The 22,159-nt window shown below is 39.1% G+C and overlaps 1 protein-coding gene across 2 annotated transcripts; it reads left to right on the plus strand.

The window, feature by feature from the left end:
- The first annotated feature begins 586 nt into the window (after nucleotides 1-586).
- LOC132097552 (calcium-binding protein 1-like) lies at nucleotides 587-21,398 on the plus strand. 2 transcript variants are annotated; one of them, XM_059503338.1, is made up of 7 exons: nucleotides 587-1,487; nucleotides 16,435-16,465; nucleotides 16,650-16,793; nucleotides 16,878-16,987; nucleotides 17,060-17,134; nucleotides 20,215-20,287; nucleotides 20,390-21,398. In XM_059503338.1, exons 1-7 carry the CDS (start codon nucleotides 825-827, stop codon nucleotides 20,413-20,415), a joined length of 1,122 nt encoding a protein of 373 aa, XP_059359321.1. In that variant the 5' UTR covers nucleotides 587-824; the 3' UTR covers nucleotides 20,416-21,398. The 2 variants fall into 2 exon arrangements, with proteins under 2 accessions (XP_059359321.1, XP_059359322.1); XM_059503339.1 differs by lacking the exon at nucleotides 587-1,487 and adding an exon at nucleotides 15,974-16,339.
- The last annotated feature ends 761 nt before the right edge of the window (nucleotides 21,399-22,159 follow it).

A 22,159-nucleotide genomic window follows, 5' to 3' on the forward strand; every position in this document is an offset into this window, starting at 1 on the left:
TTTTATTTATATTTTATCCGATAAACCTGTTAGCTCAGAATTTTACGTATATAATTAAATATTAAATACAAGTGTTCCTTAAACATGCATTATATTTTGTGTATATTTTATTTGATAAACCTGTATAATGACATGTTAGCTCAACGTTTTTTATATAAATAAATGCTTTGCTTGCTTTCATGTACCAGAATAATATTCAATTTACATAATTTACTAAATGTCCAGGAAAGTCTTTATGTCCATATGGAGGTAGATATTGGTCAACATTAATTACACTTTTGTATCATACTCTTTATCTTCAGTATAAAGAGTATACTCTTTATACTGAAGTTTCCAAAAAACACTGAAGCTTAAACAATGAGAGAGATTATTTCTATGTTTTGGTCCATACATTGCATGTTATGTTGTGTCACCCACAGGCATCTGATGATGCACACCATACGTTCCGCGTGTCCTCTCTCTCACTCTCTCTCTCTCTCTCTCTCTCTCTCTCTCTCTCTCTCTCTCTCTCTCTCTCACTCGCTCTCTCTCTCTCTCTCTCTCTCTCTCTCTCTCTGAATCTTTTTCGGTTTATCCTCTAGCCCATCTTCCCTTACCTACGCGTCCTACCAGAGTAGCCTAGTGCTTACCACCTAACGGAGCAATCAGGTGGCACCAACTCCAAGAGGAGAAGATCTCGATAGCATCATTTCAAACCCAAAATGCCATCGAGGAGGTGCCGATGTACTCTCAGCACTCTACACCGGGCTATTATATTCAAATGACAATAATGTGACATCTCAAAGGTCAGCCTTTACCTTCAAGGGCATTTTACAAGGCTGAGGATGAGTTTCACGCTCCCCAAAAGCGAATCGACGACTTCCTTATTGAGATCCTCCGCACCGGTCAGGAGCGATCATCCCGGAGCCCGGCGGATACACCATCAGCGCGCCGCTGCGGCAGCGGCATCTGGAGCGGAGACGGCGGATTGCGATGCGAGCTCGCGGAGACCCCTTTGTCACCCCTCACTGGTCGGTACCCAAAATAGCGCAGAGAAGAGCCACCCACAACACTCCCATCGACACGCTTTTTCCACGACTCACAGTCAGGAGGACCTGTCGGAGCTTCCAGATGGAAGAGAGCACAAGACAGCCAGACGACCTCATCATCACCACAACCGCCACCATCAACATCACCGCCACCGGTCCACCCGGGACGACCTGCCTCAGGAGCCCCGACCCGAGCACTCTCACGCCGCTCGCATGCCCACCAGAACTCAGTCTTTCTCCGAGTCCAGGGACGAAAGGGCTCTGTTTTTTGAGTCACCTCAACTGGCTCGACCGGGGTCTTCTTCATCGAGCAGAGAGGCGTGTCCAGCCTCCACCGCCTCATCCTCGCCGGTGCCCGCATCCTCCAGCCGCTCCTCCCGCAGATCGAGGAGGTCCAGCGCAGCATCTTCTGAAGCGGACTTCAACCTGCGGCCGTTCCTCAGCTCCGTGTTCGGACAGGTAAGGCCTGAACACACACTGAAAATACGAGTTTTATAATGGGTCTCATTTAAATATTGTAAGCTGCTTTTATAGGGTCAATGACATAAACTTTATGCTACGAGTAAATATCAATAGTAGACAGGCTTGATTTTAGAAAGGCTTAAAATTGCGTGTAACACAAACGCTTACAGTTCACACACCAACTTTATATGGTATTGAGCATTGTGCTATAATGACAAAAAGTTTTGTGTAAATACTCAAAAAGCTTGATAAAGGTGTTGCGAGAGTTGCTTACTATAAAGTCAGAGTTATTGAAGCCTACTGTGTGTTTAGAGGAAGGGATATTTGAGTTAAATTTAGAACTATGTGGGGTATATTGGATTTCATGTGTTCCATGAGAACAGTTTAATAAAGACCCAAATTTGTTGAAATTTTTATTAACTGTAGGAGTTCAAAAAGGTTTTCAATTGAATTCAGAATGATGGACAGACAATGACATTTGTCTAGAAAACAGACGTTATAATTCCATATAATCAAATAAATCAAAAGAGGGCAATATTAATCATAAACTTTCAAACATATTTATCAATGTAGGTTATTTTTATTTATTTATTTATTTTTTAAGCTGGTGCTGATCACTGAACTTTCTAAGTTTTTTCATATGCATATGAAGACTTCATATGTGAAATCCTCTAAGTGTCATTGGAAATTTTCCTCTTAAATAAGCATTTTTATCAGGCTCCATGTTTATGTTCAGTTATTTCACTTAACTGAAAATAAAGTGAAATCACTGTACCTAAATACATAGAGCCTGATAAAAATGCTCCTTTTAGAAAAATTTCAGACAGCACTTAGTGGCTTTTACATATTGAAGTTTTCATATGCTGTGTTTTTCTGAATAAGTCTTATTCCATCAGTATAGTATGTATATATAATATTTGAAAAAAAGAAAATAATAATAATAGCGAAAAAAACTGAATGACCAATAGTTCCGTCGAGATTCTGTGTGCATTCAGTCGACACTTTACTTTCCCACGAGGCCACAAGAGACGAGCTGTGAATGACACTGAAGTAATGCTACTGTGCAGGTCACATATTAATAATAAACTGGATGTGGTATGTCTGCATTTCATGCATGCTACCCATATTCATATAGAACATACTTTTTTATGGTCGCGAATAGACACAATGCAAATTCAGGCGCAGCCATAGCATTGTTTCTGTGTGTGTTTTTTGTTGTTGTTGTTGTTGTTGTTGTTTTCCACAAAATTCAAAAAGCAATGTGGTTGACTTAGCAATATTGCATTTTATCAGAGACAGGCCAGAGATGGTAAACCTGCTCATATGGCCAAAATCATGACTCCTAGTTGTCTAGTCCTTCATTAAGATGCAGTCACATTAGCAACATTTCTGTTAAATTTCATATGAAATTTTGCATGCCAAAAAGATCCCTAGTTTATTATCAATAGTATAGTAATGTGTACAGCTCACACACAAGTCACTTTCAAACCAAACAGCTTTTTGTTGAGCAATGCGGCCAATTTGCAGGACTTGAACCTTTAGCAAAAATCTTTGTGGGCAACTCTTTCACAAAATGTGTGGTGCAATGTGGATGTGAAAATCCCGATCATTTGTATTGAAATCACTTGAGTTTGTCCATGAAAAACTACAAAGCAATATTAAATGTGACCACACCTATCTGAGCCATTCTGAAAAATACTACATTGCTGCATGATTTGTACTGGGAATTACAAAAATATGGCAAAGACTTGTTTATCATTCAACTCTATATGCCCTAATCTAAAAAGACCAGTGTTATGATATCTCACACACAATAGTTTGGCATTTGATACCATTTTATGCAACAGTTTCTCTGTCCCATGTACCTGAATCGGCACATTTATTTGACTGAGATGTTTTTTAATTATAAGGAATATTATCAAAATGAATTTGAATTTATATTCACAATGTGTCCCAGAGTTTTATTCCTGAAACAGCTGTGAGCTGCCACTGATTAAATGTGCTCCTCAGAGGACTGGAGGTCTAGAACGTCAAGGAAGCTTGCCTTCAGAACCCATATCACAGAACTTTGAAAATCAATTGCATTAATAATAAAGGAATCTTGGCTGGAAGGATGAGCTCCGGGCGGGATGGTGCTCCTTTGTTGCTTAGACATTGAAAGGCTTGAATAGATAAAGAATACAATGTCTGTATGTGAAATGCAAATCTTTTTTAGGCATATCCGATTCCGTGAGATTCTGCGTATAAATGATTAAAAGCTGTATGATGGCACCGCCACAATGATTTGATGCTGCGCTGCGGTTCGAAAACAACACACACAAACACACACATTCATTTGCGGCTACACTAATGTGGGTCGTACTATTATTGTTATGCAGGAAGCTTTTAAAACTGATATATCACCACATTTTAGAACCCTGGTTAATAAGATAAACCCCTTTTTGACAGTAGAAATGAACTGGAGGGTTAGTCATAAACATAGATTAAACCCATTCATGGTCATGAGCTATTCTCAATGTAATGTACAAATAGTAAAAAGCACTACTTGTTAGATCAAAGGGTAAAATTAACTGCCGGCTAGTTAGAAAACATGGGCAAATGAGACCAATTATATTCGCCTTCAAGGTCTGAGCATTTTTCACTGTAACCCTCCACCTGTCATTGTTTATATACTGTGATGGACCATTTACATGTGCCTCAGTGTTTTTTTTTTTTCGTCTCAAAGCCCCTAAATACAATCATTATACATGTTTTTTTTTTTACCTAATTTGCTGCCTTAAACTTAAAGTCACCCTTATTGCCTAAAATGTTGGAGTATTTCATTGGTATTCATGGGGGAATCTCACATTACTGGGAGAAACCTTCTGTTTGCAAGTATGTTGTTTAGGCTGTCAGCTTCAGACGCTGTATGAATCAGTGAGGTTGGCTTACAGTCTCTCGATGGGTGTGTGTGTGGGTAAACACAGTTTACCAGAAATGCAGAGTAATAGGCTCCGATCACAGGGGTGACACATTCCCTATCGGTCTGTCTAAATTCCCAACACTTGCCTTGACAGGGGTGTTGAAATAAGACTGACAAAAATGTCCTTGGGTGACAATCCGACCCATTCCCTCCATAAACCTTGTAGATGTTAAACCAGATATGAGCTACACTTCTCTTTCGTGCTATTTTTAGTCTCACACCTCTTTGTGTCATCTGTGTCATCTGTGTCGTTCCTCTGATGTTTTTGTGTCTACTGTCAAACACGCCCTTCCTTCTTTTCTCTTACTCATGTGTTTTTTGAGGTTACAGTGACCTTGCCATGCTCTTCTGGGAGATCAAAAACCAGATACTTGAAGATGAAAAGAAGGAGGAATAAAAAGTCAATATTGTAGCCGGTGTGATGAATGTGCAACAAATTATCTTTGTTTTGCGGGCTATTTTAATTCATATAATATTACAAAAATTTGTGATTCACTAGCCATCCATCCAGTGTGTTTCCTTGTCTACAGCCCAAGATGCTGGAATAAGTGCTAATTTGCCGTAAATATTTATCACTATGACAGACTTGTCATTCAGTTATTCATGTTAACACTGAGTTTGGGTAAAATGAAGAAATACTTTGAAAGGAGATTAATATTGCACCAGAGTAATCCCTGTAACACTGAACTATAGTGACCAATTCTCAATATTAACTAGTTGCTTATTAGTGTGACGATCGCGATCCAGTAAAACACAGGGAGAGAGAGAGATCCAATTGCTGGTATGCTTTATTGGGGTAATCCAAATCGTAGTCAAAACAAGCCAGGGTCAAAACCAGAATGCAGTCCAAAAACAAACAAAGAAGGAACAGGAAAGGGAACAGGAACGGGAACTCGGAATACAAGGAATCTCGGATCACAATAAGACTGGATACGAAAGGAAAGGACTCCATACAGACAACAGGAAAGGACTGGTAAATATAGGGAGGCTAATGACAATTAAGTGAAGGCACCTGGTGCAATTAGCAGGAGTGCAATTACTGTGATGAAGAGACAAGGCTAGTGGGAATTGTAGTGCCTACGGTGAAGTGCCTAAGGGGAAGTGAGCCCACTAGTGGACACCCAGGGAAACAGAGACTAGACAGCGTGACATTACCCCCTCCTCCACGGAGCAGCTGCCAGATGCTCCACCCGAACCCAAGAAGAGACCAAAGACACAAAGAGACCAGAAGGGAGGTGGAGCAGCGGAGGACAAGGGGAAGGGACGGAGGGCCAGGTAAAATAGGGAAACGGAGACAAGAGTACCAGGTAAAATTGGGAAACAGAGACAAAAACAAGGAGTCCAGGAGGGAGGTGGACTGGCGGAGGATCGGGGGAGGGATGGAGGGCCAGGTCCATAGATGGAAACAGACAGGAGAGAACAAAAACAAAACAACAACAAAACACAAGTCCAGAAAGGGCATAACGTGAAGCCCACAACATCCGTGTGGTCGAGACAGAAGACCACCAGGGCGGAGCAGAAGACCACCACATCCGTCTGGTCAAGACAGAAGCCCACCACGGCGGAGCAGAAGACCACCACATCCGTGTGGTCGAGACAGAAGCCCCCCAGGGCGGCGCAGATGACCACCACATCAGTGTGGTCGAGACAGAAGCCCACCAGGGCAGCGCAGAAGACCACCACATCCGTGCGGTCGAGACAGAAGCCCACCCTGGCGGAGCAAAAGAACACCACATCCGTGCGGTCGGGACAGAAGCCCACCCAGGCAGCGCAGAAGACCACCACAGTGGGATTGAATAAACAGGAGAGCAAGTCTGATTAGGCAAGTCTGAAACAGAGAACATGAACAAGTTAGGGGTAGCCTCCGTGGCCACGACAGGATCAGTCGGGCACTCAGAGAGTTCGGCTGAGACGTGACGAGGCTCTGGAAGTTCCGCAGAGGTGAGGAGAGGCTCTGGTAGTTCAGCCGAGACGAGGAGATACTCTAGTAGTTCAGCAGAGAAGTGGAGAGGCTCTGATAGTTCAGCAGAGGCGTGGAAAGGCTCTGTTAGATCAGCAGAGACGTGGGGAGGCTCTGGTAGTTCCACAGAGACGTGGAGTGACTCTGGTAATCCCATGGTGTTTAGACTGGATTCCAGAAGATCAATGCTGACTTGACTCTGCTCATGAAGATTGGTGGCCTAACTCTGCTCCTTAGGATCATTGGTGACTTGCACTTGTTCATGAAGACCATTGGTGACTTGCATTTGTTCATGAAGATCAATGGTAACTTGCCTTTGCCCATGAAGATAGTCGGTGACTTGACCTTGCTCATGAAGAATACTGGTGTCTGGACTTTGCCCGTGAATTTCATTGGTGACTTGCCCTTGTCCATGAATTTCACCGGGGACTTGACGTGACTCCGGAGTGTCAGCGGTGACTAGCCCTGACTCTGGAAGGTCATCGGTGACTAGCCCTGACTTTAGAAGGTCATCGGTGACTAACCCTGACTCTGGAGGGTCACTGAGCACCTGACTCGACTCTGGAGGGTCAACGGGAACCTGACTCGACTCTGGAGGGTCAACGGGAACCTGACTCGACTCTGGAGGGTCAACGGGAACCTGACTCAACTCTGGAGGGTCAACGGGAACCTGACTTGACTCTGGAGAGTCAACTGTGGCTGTCATTCTGTGCAGAGGCGCTGGACAAGCAGCCATCTTGTGCCATGACTCTGGACAGGCGGCCATCTTGGGCCATCTTGGGCATAGGCGCTTGGCTGGCGGCCATCTTGGGCCGTGGCTCTGGACCAGTGGTCATCTTGCATTGTGGCGCTAGGCTGGCGACCACCTTGTGCTGTGGCACTGGGCTGGTGGCCATCTTGCGTCGTGACGCTGGGCTGGTGGCCATCTTGCTTCGTGGCGCTGGGCTGGCGACCACCTTGTGCTGAGGTGCTGGGCTGGCGTCCATCTTGCCTCGTGGTGCTGGGTTGGTGGCCATCTTGTGCAATGGCGCTGGACTTGCGGCCATCATGGGCAGTGGCGTTGGGCTGACAACCACCTTGTGCTGTGACGCTGGGTTGGCAGACTTCTTGTGCAGTGGCGCTGAGCTGGCAGCCATCCCACCGGAAGAGACAGGAGTGGCTGGGGCATCCCACGGAATCCGATGCTGCAAGTAGCACACGAATTCCCAGAACCCAAATGTGTCCAACTGAGCCATTTCACCTTGAGGAACCGGGTCATCCAGCCCGGTATTAAAATAGTCCTTTAGGGCCGCATCATTATATCCCATGCCCTCGGCCAGGGACCAGAACACCTGTGCCATGGCACCCACCTCATTGCCCTCTTGGCGGAAGGTAGTTAATTTTAAATATTTAGCCCTCCGCTCCACCATACTGGCTGGGGAGGAAACATGAAGACATACCGCTGGATCTAAACGGATGGAGTGCTTCTGTGTGACAATTAGCCTTCATATTATTAACAAATTGGACAAATAGAAGCATTTCTAAATGCAAGCTTGAAGTATTGAAGAATTTTGCTTTCTTATCTTGAACATAAAAGAAGATATTTTGTAGATTCCTGGTAATCAAACTGTTGGTTGTTGCCATTGGCTCCCATAATATTTTTTTTTCTACTATGGAAGTCAATGGCAACCACCAACTGTTTGATTACCAGCAATCTTCAAAATATCTTATTTTATGTTCAACGTAAGAAAGCAACTCATACGGGTTTGGAACTAAATGAAGGTGAGTAAATGATGACAGCATTTTTCTTTTTGAGTGAACTATCCCTTTAACCTGTCATTTTTTACTGTTTTTCAACATTCTGTAATTACAGCTCTACAAAATGAAACAGCTTTAAACATGATTAGATTTTATTATGTGGGCAAAGCTCTTTAGGTTCATATTGTGTATTGATAGTACATCATTAGTTGACTTACAATGATAAATTAGCTCATTCACTCAGTCAATAAGTGTTTATAGGTTAATTAAATGCCTTTATCTCTTCACACTTTCACAGGTCTCCCTCACCATTTTAATTCTTCTTTCTCATGTTCTCATTTCTTATTTTAGAGCATGTGTTCTTTAAAACAGTGTTTCCCAACCTTTGTGTCTTTGTCAGCCCCATCTGTAAGGCTAAAATATCCTTTCATAACAAATGATATTACAGTCGATATTGTTTAGCAAAGAAAAAAAATCTAAATATTTCCAATGAATACCCCCTAGAAACTGCTTAAGGGCCCCCTGCTTGGAAATCAGTGCTTTAAAGTAATCCTCTTTCCCAAGTCTTATCCTGTTACAATAATGCAGAATATTATGACCTTAGAAACTGCTTTTGCTGTTGAATTTTTTGCCTATGCATATTTGTGTATGTGTATTAGTGGAAACAGGTGTACATTCAAGGATTCTGAAAGATATTGTGTGATAATATGCAGTGCATTGCAGTGGGTGTGTGTTTAAGTGCATGGTGATCTTGTGACTGTGTCTGCTGACAGGATGAGAGGTGACAGTTAAAAGTATGCTGCACATTGAAATTCACAGTGAGCTTGAAAAGGGGATGGAGGGATAAATAAAAACCAACATATCAGAGGAGAAGAGGCAGAGAAGGGCTTCTGCCCCGAATCTGTTTCTTGGGATGAATCATCTCATGGAGAAAAATGAGAGGAAAATAGAGATGGATGGAAGATGACAGATAAAAAGATTCACATGTGTGTGAGAAAAGAGACTCGTAAGGAACAAAATGAACCAGAAAATAAAATGTATCTTTGTGTCACAGATATTCGAGCAGCATAAACAGAAGCATCATTAATTGGCCTCTGTATCCACTCAATAAGCTTTGATGTAATAGTCATGGCTGGCATATAAAAGCATGGCTATGGCATTCCTGAAAGGTTTATGAATACTTTTAAGCAATAAACAATAAAGGACAAGGTCAGTTGCACAATAGCATCCTGCAATAATACAACCCGAATTCCAGAAAAGTTGGGACGTTTTTCAAATTTTAATAAAATGAAAACTAAAAGACTTTCAAATCACATGAGCCAATATTTTATTCACAATAGAACATAGATAACATAGCAAATGTTTAAACTGAGAAAGTTTACAATTTTATGCACAAAATGAGCTCATTTCAATTTTGATTTCTGCTACAGGTCTCAAAATAGTTGGGACGGGGCATGTTTACCATGGTGTAGCATCTCCTTTTCTTTTCAAGACAGTTTGAAGACGTCTGGGCATTGAGGCTATGAGTTGCTGGAGTTTTGCTGTTGGAATTTGGTCCCATTCTTGCCTTATATAGATTTCCAGCTGCTGAAGAGTTCGTGGTCGTCTTTGACGTATTTTTTGTTTAATGATGCGCCAAATGTTCTCTATAGGTGAAAGATCTGGACTGCAGGCAGGCCAGGTTAGCACCCGGACTCTTCTACGACGAAGCCATGCTGTTGTTATAGCTGCAGTATGTGGTTTTGCATTGTCCTGCTGAAATAAACAAGGCCTTCCCTGAAATAGACGTTGTTTGGAGGGAAGCATATGTTGCTCTAAAACCTTTATATACCTTTCAGCATTCACAGAGCCTTCCAAAACATGCAAGCTGCCCATACCGTATGCACTTATGCACCCCCATACCATCAGAAATGCTGGCTTTTGAACTGAATGCTGATAACATGCTGGAAGGTCTCCCTCCTCTTTAGCCCGGAGGACACGGTGTCCGTGATTTCCAACAAGAATGTCAAATTTGGACTCGTCTGACCATAAAACACTATTCCACTTTGAAATAGTCCATTTTAAATGAGCCTTGGCCCACAGGACACGACGGCGCTTCTGGACCATGTTCACATATGGCTTCCTTTTTGCATGATAGAGCTTTAGTTGGCATCTGCTGATGGCACGGCAGATTGTGTTTACCGACAGTGGTTTCTGAAAGTATTCCTGGGCCCATTTAGTAATGTGATTGACACAATCATGCCGATGAGTGATGTAGTGTCGTCTGAGAGCCCGAAGACCACGGGCATCCAATAAAGGTCTCCGGCCTTGTCCCTTACGCACAGAGATTTCTCCAGTTTCTCTGAATCTTTTGATGATGTTATGCACTGTAGATGATGAGATTTGCAAAGCCTTTGCAATTTGACGTTGAGGAACATTGTTTTTAAAGTTTTCCACAATTTTTTTACGCAGTCTTTCACAGATTGGAGAGCCTCTGCCCATCTTTACTTCTGAGAGACTCTGCTTCTCTAAGACAAAGCTTTTATAGCTAATCATGTTACAGACCTGATATCAATTAACTTAATTAATCACTAGATGTTCTCCCAGCTGAATCTTTTCAAAACTGCTTGTTTTTTTAGCCATTTGTTGCCCCCGTGCCAACTTTTTTGAGACCTGTAGCAGGCATTAAATTTTAAATGAGCTAATTAAGTGAATAAAAGTGTAAAATTTCTCAGTTTAAACATTTGCTACGTTATCTATGTTCTATTGTGAATAAAATATTGGCTCATGTGATTTGAAATTCCTTTAGTTTTCATTTTATTAAAATAAAAAAAAACGTCCCAACTTTTCCGGAATTCGGGTTGTACAAATTGTGTAACTTTGATACAATTACCATATTCATGTACTATGGTTTTTAGTTGCAGTAGTAGGATTACTGGAGTCCATTTGTAAAGAAATCACTATTTTAGTCTTTCTACTTAAAACAATTATACAGAATTACAACAGCAAGTAACACATAGAATTAAACACATTTTTGAAGTAAAAAAGAATGAATTTTCTTGTAAAGAAATATACTCCAGTATATTCCTATACTCCAATAATCTTTGTTCTTTATTAACAGTGTGTTCAAAAAGAGAATGTCAACTTGTGTTCTAAGGAACAGTCAACACAACTTTTCAGGATCAAAAAAGATACAAACCAGGCTTCGTTAAAAACAAGCTGACTTAAAGCAAGGATAAGCATGGTTTTTGCTGAGTTTGCTGACCATTTTGAATGGTTACTTATTGACTGCCAAGAAATAGAGTTGTTTTGACCAATATTTTGTCCCTTATATTTACTCTCTTATCAATGCATGGCAATATGGTAATAATAAGCATACTAATAAACAACTAGTTAATAAAGAGAACTGGTCCCTATACTAAAGAGTTATCATTGTCATATTCTATTGATGAGTTTATTATTGTGTAACCAAAAATAAAACAGCTAAAAACAGGTTCTGCTTCTTGGTTTTTGTAAGTTTGAGTTCCAATTTTACGGGACTTTCCAGGAACAAATCTCCTCTTCTGTGATTTCCTCTTTGTCCTCCTATCATAACAAATGCAATAAAGCATTCATTCAGTATCAGTAATACAAAATCAGTATAGGTAGATCTACAGCTGAAAGCATGACATACAAACCACCTAAAAAATGTATTGTCAGTTTTCCTTTAAGCCCATTCTATATTAAGGACTTTTTAAAGTGGGAAGAAAACGAGCAGAGAATCACAGACCTATAAGGTACTTCAAAACACATACAATGAAGGCTGTCAATGCAGGACTGAAACAAAGTGTGCACAATCTGAAGTTAAATGTGTGAGTGTGTGGTATGTTTAGCTGTCTGTATAATAGATTGTTTGGATTAGAAACCAGGCCTCCAGCTGTGAGAATGCTAATATGCATGTCTGAACGAGACCCACTCTCCTCTAAATATTATCATATTATAATTTATTTATCTTAAACCACTGCCGGTCATCTGTGCATATAAGATTGATAAAATTGATTCAACACTGAAATTTACAGAAATAACCCTTCATTCTACACTAATGGGAGAAACATTTTTAGCAAATAGTTTAAAAATTCTTGTTTCATGATGTTTTCTCCCAATGTGTTTGAGATCCAAGCCCCATTTTCTTGTGTCCCATTTTTCTGTTGCTATATCATGGAGTGACCTAGTTTTAGATTTAATTATCAGTAAAGAGCATCACATTTGTGTACTATCTGTGTATACGGTCTTTGTAGGGAAATCTTTGAATAATCTCAAAGCCTCCATGAATGCTGACTAACACAACATAATGACTGTGGAGGCCTGGGAATTTTATTTTGCTCGTAAAACAAAGGAGGGGAGTGAATTTGCATTTTGAAAGGTGTCCCAGTTATTCTCATTTACATATGTCTTGGTTCTCGTCGGTTTCCTGGTGTAATGGTTCTCTTAGTGCTGCACGATATTAATGATCAAAATGCGGCTTGTGTTGTGATATTAGTGACCTGACTTAGAATTTTCAAAAACACTTCAGATTTAGGAACACAATTAAGTTGCTTATAAGCATGTATATTTCTATATCATATTGACTATTTATGAATAATTATAAAGCATAGTAATGTATTTTTCTTCAGACATGACCATATCCCTACCATAACCATAACCAATACCTAATCACAACTACAATAACTACCTTACTATCAATAGGCAGCGACTAACTATATGTGTGTGTGTGTGTGTGTGTGTATATCGTATTTTTCGGACTATAAGTCGCACCTGAGTATAAGTCGCATCAGTCCAAAAATACGTCATGATGAGGAAAAAAACATATATAAGGCGCACTGGAATATAAGTCGCATTCATTTAGAACCAAGAACCAAGAGAAAACATTACCGTCTACAGCCACGAGAGGGCGCTCTATGCTGCACTGTTGTAGACTACAGGAGTACTGAGCAGCATATAGCGCCCTCTCGCGGCTGTAGACGGTAATGTTTTCTATTGGTTCATTTTTCTCGGTTCATGTCAAATTAATTTTGATAAATAAGCCGCACCTGACTATAAGTCACATATATATATATATATATATACACACATGTAAAATTGTAACTCTAGTTTGTTCCATAATCTAAAGTGTTACCCAAATTTCACGACAGAAGATAAAAAAAAATAAAAATAAAATAAAATCAAGATCTTGACTTGCTCTTTTGATTTCTTAACAGTCAGAATTACCTAGCAACCACATAGCAACATAAGGCTTTTGATATGTGTCAATCTAATATCATATAAATGCATTTATGCATTTCTTTATTGCCATTTATGATTTAAGGTTCATTTAATAATGATGGAATGGTTCCATTGCACTAAAGGTTGTTGTTTTTTTTCATTGTGGAAAAAGGTTCTTTAGATTAAAATATTCTTCACGCAAAGAAAAAAAAATTTTTTTAGGAACTATTAATTGAAAGGTTCTTTGGCGAACCTAAGGTCTTTGCACACAGAGTTCAAAATCCTCGTCTAAAGTTTTTGCACATTAAAAATAAATAAATACCACCATTGTCAAATACGGCATTTTTGCATCCGTAGCAAGCATTTTAATAGGAAAGGATGACAAATTAGAAACTCAGTGTGCAAAGACCTCAAAATGGTTCTTATATGGCAGTAGCATTTAAAAAAAAACTTTAAACTTAAAATAATAATAATTTAAAGAGTGTAACTAATAATAATAAAAAAAATTGTTAAAAGTTGGTTACATCAGACAAAAATCTATCTTTAAAAATGTTTCTTTAAGGTGACATTTGCAGGTTATCACTTTTTACAGTGTCATAAACATCTTGTTACGTTATGCTGCCAGAAAGAAGACATAGCCATGGACAATCAAAAAAAAAAAAAAAAAAAAGACTTTAATTGTATCCAACACAGGGAACAGGAGATTGACACACATACATCACTTGTAGACCCAACAGAGACCGACTGCACTAGGACTTGATTACTAAACACAGGATGATTACCAAACACAGGTGCACAGAATGACTAATTAACTAAACAAGGACAGGAACATGACCAAATAAGGGAACACAGCGCAGATCAGTCCAAAATTCCTGACATATCTAAAACTGACTACAGAAAAAAATATATTTTATATATAATACTTACATATTTTTCATAGTTCTCTAGTTCTAAAACTCATAAAGTTGATATAGTTTAGTTTGTCTCTATCTTAATCTATGAACAGTGTTGTTTTATTTTATTTTTTTGAGGAAACACATTTCTGACTTACTTTTCCCAAACTGCAATAAATTTGTCCCATCGTGGCTTACACAGTGAGACTGAGTGCATTAGCTGAATGATTTGTTTCCCAATGCTATTAAACCAGATAAAGTCTTTTCTATTTCTTTGGTGTTTTTATTTTCCCTTTCTTTATCTGTCTCACTCTCGCTTTCCCTTCCTCTCTGTTTATAGTCACTGTAAGAGTGTATAGATCTAAAGAGCCAGTCAACACAATGTGTTCAGTAAACTGTTATGATGAATGAATGGAAAATGTTGACTGGATTGCTTATTTTTATTAATGGAAATGCTTTCTTTCTCTATCTGTCTTTCTCACACATACAAATTCATACATAGACATACAGTCCTTTCTCTGAGACATTCAAAACACATATGGCTGTGTGAATAAATAGGCATAAATAAAATAAACAATTCTTTGTGAGTTCATGCGTTTGTGTTATGGTTAAGAACAATGTTGAAATTAATATACAGACTTGACTTTGTGTTCTTAATGGATGGTTTTGTGTATAAGATTTATCTGTGACACCCAATGCAGAGAAAAGTGAGAATAATGCTGAATTAGATGTTAACATATCCTTATTATTGTGATACGTGTGCTTATATGAACATGTTCCTCTTAAATGTTTCTAGGAACCTCATTAAACAAAGTGTTTCTGTCAGTGAGGCTGTTATAAGCTCCTGATCTAACACATCATGAGCTATTCTCTGATATTTTTACACAGAGAGGTTAGGTAGAAAGAGGAAGGAGGGACATTTTGGGGGCAATGGCCATAACATATTTTTGAGTCTTTCTGGTACATGGAATCGAAGCACAGACATATTTTATCTTAAATTAAATGACTAGAAAACCAGGTTCTCTTAAATGTATATAAAATACATAAAAAATATGTATATCATTGCAAGTCTTTTAACCCTTTAATGCATATGTGTTTTACCAGTTATCGATATCATATATTTTGGGTAATATCCTATATATATATATTTTTTTGTCATAGGCTAGAAATGAATAACTTCTGTTTTTCATCATTGTTGCATAAAATTGCTTAAAAGTGACAGTAAAGACTTTTGAATTGTTACAACAGATGCTAAAAAAGCTATTCTATACGCAAATCAGTATATTAGTATATATGATTTCTGAAAGATCATGTGTCACTGAAGACTGGATTAATGACTGCTGAAAATTCAGCTTTGAAATCACAGTAATACGTTACATCTAAATTATATTGAATGAATGTGCAATCTCACGAACACAGACCTACTGCAATGGCTTGCACGTTGTGAATGATGCTTTACTGTAAATACAGTCCACAAAAGACTTGCTTCTGTGTGGCTTTGCCCTGGAATGTTTAATGCTACTTACATAAGCAATTTAGCTTGTCTTATTCTGCATGGTGCCGTGTAGGTGTACATATTTACGTCACATAAATTGCTGCTCCTTTGTTTTGGTCTACAATTTAGATTGCATGTTTTTGCAAGTGTGTATGTGTGTGCGTGAATATCATGGTCTTACGTCAGTAAAGCCTGGATGTTTATACTCCTTTCTTCCCCCAGTGGTGAATGCTACAGCTTCTGTTCTCCATCGTTCTCCCTCTCTTTCCTCCATCTCCTTTAAAGGTTGTCACTGTTAGGTTTTTTCTCTGTCACACTTGCTGGGATTTGTTCACTTAGCTGTGACGCTGGAGAAATGCCATTGTCACGTGACCAGGACCACCTCACCTTTTTGTAACGTGCTATTGCTCTTTCTTAACGCTATAAAACAAGTCCTAAACACAACGTTGAGTGACTCTGAGCAACTAGTCTAGTAAAGCAATGGCCACTATGACTGGTTTTGAAGCTCCATTGGTTAAAGGTTTTCTGGTAATGGATCCATCTCCAGAAGAGCTTAATTTCCTGGATGGCCTGTATTTTTTTGTGAGGAACTAAGATTTTTGGGTGCTCTGTCTTTAAAATTCAACCTTTGCTGGTGTTGTTTTGACTATTTTCCTTACCCATCTTTTTTGTTACAGAATCGAGAGTTGAGACCTGAAGAGATTGATGGTAAGTTTTTCAATCTGTAATTTATAGATGACATAAAGTTAATAGTTTGTTTAATTTCTTTAAACCTGTATAAGCTGAAACTACAATAATTAAAACATTCCTAGATGGTTTATTTAGCTTGAATTTTATTACTGTGTGTTAACTGTATGCCGTTCATGTGTTTGGTTTGTCTTGATGAGTAAAGAGTTACGAGAAGCCTTTAAGGAGTTTGATAAAGATAAAGATGGCTTTATCAGCTGTAAAGACCTGGGGAACTGCATGAGAACCATGGGCTACATGCCCACTGAGATGGAACTAATAGAACTGAGCCAACAAATCAACATGAACTGTAAGCTTCTGTGTGCACACAGCCATTATCTTATCTGCCACGTCTTTTTGTTACGAAATATTGACATCAGTTGGTTTTTCTTAGTAGGTGGCCATGTAGATTTTGAGGACTTTGTAGGGTTGATGGGACCTAAACTCCTAGCAGAGACAGCAGACATGATCGGCATTAAGGAGCTGAGAAATGCCTTCAAAGAGGTGAGTGAAGATTTGAAAAGATTGTAATATAAAAATATTAAATACATATAAAATATATATTATGTATTCCAGTTTGACACAAATGGAGATGGTGAAATAAGCACAGGAGAGCTAAGGGAAGCTATGAGGAAGCTGCTGGGACAACAGGTTCGTGCTTTTGGAACATTTGTGACAATGTGCTTGAGGTGACATAAAAGTGACATTAATATTTTCTAAATGCATGTTAGTGATCTCATTGTGAGTGATTCATCCATGCGTAAATTTTTTTTTTAATTTCAATCTCATGATGTTTAATCCAAGTGTTATGACATTCTGTGAAATGACTTTTCTCTGGTCACATGTGCAGGATCATTATGTCCGCTTAACCCTTTAACTGTCACCTAACATCTAAACATCGCCTCTTTTTTTTACAGTTGATTGGAAGCTTGCATTATGCCCTGCCTCCATCCAATCAACAACTTAATAATAAAATCAAGACATTGTCCTACATTATTTTTTATCATTTGATTCAGTCAAATGTATGTCACAATACAGAAGAAAATATCTATTTCACTGCAGCTTTAAAGGGATAGACATCTGTAATTACTAAATGCCCTGATTTCACTGTAAAGTTCTTTTGTATTCTTCCTTTGGGGATATAAAGAAATTAAAAATACACAAGCTGTTTACTGTTAAAAAACATCCCAATGCTACTCACCCAAGGGTGGCATTTAGATGAATATGTAAATGCACTTGATAATAAATTAAACAAACATGCCTGTGGTGGGAAAACAGCAGTTAAGAATGCATTTGATCATAGTGATGTGTATGTGTGTGTGTGTGTGTATATATACATACATACACATACATAAATAACAAAAAGAAAATTAGATAAAATAGAAAAAGAATAAAGAAAGCTAGTGTTAGAGACCCTTTTTAATATCTCAACAAAGTAGAATACTTCATAAGACCAATAAAAAAAAATAAAAAATTTTAGTGAATTGTTGGCCTTCTGGAAAGTATGTACATGTTTACTGTACATGTACTCAATACTTAGGGGCTCCTTTTGCTTTAATTACTGCCTCAGTTTTGCGTGGCATGGAGGTGATCAGTGTTTTGCACTGCTGAGGTGGTATGGAAGCCCAGGTTTCTTTGACAGTGGCCTTCAGCTCATCTGCATTTTTTGGTCTCTTGTTTCTCATTTTCCTCTTGACAATAGCCCATAGATTTTCTCTGGGGTTTAGGTCTGGTGAGTTTGCTGGCCAGTCAAGCACACCAACACCATGGTCATTGAACCAACTTTTGGTGCTTTTGGCAGTGTGGGCAGGTGCCAAATCCTACTGGAAAATGAAATCAGGATCTTCAAAAAGCTGGTCAGCAGAAGGAAGCATGAAGTGCTCCAATATTTCTTGGTAAATGGGTGCAGTGACTTTGGTTTTCAAAAAACACAATGGACCAACACCAGCAGATGACATTGCTCCCCAAATCATCACAGACTGTGGGAACTTAACATTAGACTTCAAACAACTTGGGCTATGAGCTTCTCCACCTTTCATCCAGACTCTAGGACCTCGGTTTCCAAATGAAATACAAAACTTGCTCTCATCTGACAAGAGGACTTTGGACCACTGGGCAACAGTCCAGTTCTTCTTCTTCTCCTTAGCCCAAGACGCCTCTGACGTTGTCTGTGGTTCAGCATATTTCTTGAACGTCTGTGTGTGGTGGCTCTTGATGCCTTGTCCCCGGCCTTAGTCCATTCCTTGTGGAGTTCACTCAAATTCTTGAATTGATTTTGCTTGCCAATCCTCTTAAGGCTGCGGTTCTCTCGGTTGGTTGTGCATCTTTTTCTTCCATGCTTTTTCCTTCCACTCAACTTTCTGTTAACATGCTTAGATACAGCACTCTGTGAACATCCAGATTCTTTGGCAATGAATGCTGTGGCTGACCCTCCTTGTGAAGGGTGTCGATGATTGTCTTCTGGACAACTGTCAGATCAGCAGTCTTCCCCATGATTGCGTAACCTAGTGAACCAAACTGAGAGACCATTTTGAAGGCTCAGAAAACATTTGCAGGTGTTTTGAGTTGATTAGCTGATTGGCATGTCACTATATTCTAATTTGTTGAAATAGTAAATTGGTGGGTTTTCTAAATGTGAGCCAAAATCATCACAATTAAAAGAACCATAGACTTAAACTACTTCAATCTGTGTGCATTGAATTTATTTAATACACGAGTTTCACAATTTGAGTTGAATTATTGAAATAAATTAACTTTCCCATGACATTCTAATTTATTGAGTGTTGCTTTTATTCATTAGAATTACAACTAATACTTCAAAGCATGTCTCCAGTGTGTTCATGTTTTTACTCATGTTCTTACTGGTTACCTAATCGCATTGACCTGAGGTAGTTTGAAGGTGTTTACCAACCAGAACAAACATTTATGGAAAGTTAGTTTTGACCTGTTTCGAACTCAAAACAAACTTCGATTTGGCATGATTTTGTTCAAAGTGACATCAGACCAGTTCATTATTTTATTTTGCTTGAAGTATATTAAGGCCTTTATTCACCCTTATGTTCTCCCAAACCTGTAATGCTGTTTCTAAGAAGAATTCTGAATGAATCTGCATACAATTCTTTTCCATAAACAAATAAAGATTCTTCATTGGCATTGGTGGTTCTATGACCAGCCTTTAATATCCATGGAGGCTTTCCATTCCATAGGAATTTTTACAGTGGAAAACCAGTTCTTTAGATGGTTCTTTTATTGAATTTCTACTTTCTTAAAAGCAAAGGTTTGACAGTGGCATCAATAGTTCCATGAGGAACCTTTAATATTCATGGAACATTTCCATTCCACAAAAGTTTCATTATGGTGGAAAAGGTTCTTTAAAAAACGTTCTTCACACTAAAATTATAATGTTCACTTAAAGGTTCTTTGAGTAATCCAAAATGGATCTTCTAAAGTCTATAATGACCATGTCTTAAAACCAAAAATAAAAGCGGCATTAAAATGGTCCATATGACTTGTGCACTGTTACAAATATATTGAAGTGTTACAATAAATTTGTTTGAGGTAAAAAACTGAATCAGTCATTCGAATTACTGAATCAAATCAACCAGAAAGGAGAAGGCTCATTAGAATGATTCTTTCATATACGGTAAAACATTTTGGGGTTCAGAATTTTAATTTTTGTGTCAGTGGATCCAGACACCTGATTGTTAACATCACATTACTGTTTATGTTAGGTTGGTCATCGAGACCTAGAGGACATACTGAGAGACATTGACTTAAATGGAGATGGACACGTAGATTTTGAAGGTAAGTAGCACTACATAATAATAATAAAAAAGCAAAAGCAGGATACAGATGTACAATCGTTTTCAGTTAAAGTCTGTGTATTTTTCTGTCTGTCCCTTTCAGAGTTTGTGCGAATGGTGTCCCGCTGAGAGGGCAGCATTCATATGGTTTCTCCAACAGAAGAAAGTGAGATTCTGTACTGCTTCCTGCTGGTCAAAGCGGACAGACTATTAGACTACTGCAAGAAAAGCCTTGCTGAGCCAGTGCATGGTATAAAAACTGAAAACTGGACTTTGTGGAGAAAAAAATAAACAAAACACATGCACACACACAAACAAAAAAGTATACACTTATACTGTAGCCAAGAGTCTCTGCACTTTCAACCATGCAAGACCAAACAATATATATTTTTTACATGCACATTTGAAGGAGAGTACCATGCTTGATCATGGCAATAATACATTAAGTGTTGTCCCTGTTGACCCGTATATATGTATCTCTTTGTAATAAGGTAGGTGAAGAAAATGATGTCTGAAAGTTTTTCTTTTGTTTGCAGTAATGTGACGGCGTAAATTCATTGACTTCCAGATAATATGTTATATACTGTAAGTCAAGCTCAGCTACCTAACTCCATTTGTTTGTCTTTGTCAAACAATTCGCCTGTTACTGTTCTTAATTCACAGTGCATGCCTTTAAAACATATATAAACCACTGTGCAAAAACAGAACCAAATCTTGTTGCTGGGTTAACTTTAGCCTCTAGTTTTAAAAAAGTGGTTTCTAACTTTAGAAATGTTCGATTCACTCTTTTTAGTTATTTTGACATACTTGTCAGGAAACTAATTTCAAGAGCACAGAGTTTCACTCAACACAGGCTTATATGAATCCATGCACAATACCCAGATATTACAAACATTCAAAACCCGATCCCTATAACCTAAAGAAACATATTGATGTATTTGAATTGATTCTGTCCATGTTTGTGTGACCAGTGTCAGATCTGTAGTCTTAATTCTTGTCTGACCAGATTCTTGCATGCCAGAAGACCTTCATATGTTATATAGTGGTTTTAATACATTGTAACAAGATAAGCAAATAAAAGTGTGTCTAGTAATAGCATATATTTTTCATCACCACGTTTGTGTAAGCTTCATTACTCTATTATGTCTATTAGGACTATTATGTCCTCCATTGTTCAGGTTTGCCTTCACCTCCTCTGAAGAAATGCTATTTGTATACATTAAAAGCAGTACTTTTACTGGTGTCTGTTCTGCTGTTCTCCAAATCATTCAGCAGCGAACATCACTTTCCCAGCGGTTGGAACAGACTGTTCGTGTTGTCATGGTAACGAGCTTTTCCACCGGACCAAAACGGGACAGAACGGGAATTTTCCTGCTGTTCATTGTGAATTCAGACAGAGCGACCGAGACCTATCGCCACCGTGTGGTCAAAACAGGCTAACGACATCATGATGGTGTTTTTATTAAACGTGTCCATTTCAGTTTTAACCATGTACATGTAGTTCCCTTTCATAGGTCACTTCGATGCTGCGGTGACGTCACCACGTATGGGAACACCTTCGGTGTGATGAATGTCTGAAGCCCTATACCATCCCGCCAATCCTATTGGCCAAATAGCGCGTGGCACCGCCCATGCATGCGTACGCAACCTTCTTCGAAGCTGGACGACCGTTTCTTAACTAGTCGGACACCTGCGCAGCCCCGGAGGCCTTTACCCTTTTTCCCGGATCTCCACCAGGAGGTTTCGAGGTCCTGGAAACAGCCGTTTTCGGCGCGGATCACGAACACTGCAGCTGCGGATTTCGCCACCATTTCTGATATGGCTATGCAGCGATGCCGCCAGTGGAAGAGACCCTCGCCGAGCATCTTGCGCC

This window comes from Carassius carassius, chromosome 21 (genome assembly GCF_963082965.1).
Source record: "Carassius carassius chromosome 21, fCarCar2.1, whole genome shotgun sequence".
Lineage (NCBI taxonomy): Eukaryota > Metazoa > Chordata > Actinopteri > Cypriniformes > Cyprinidae > Carassius > Carassius carassius.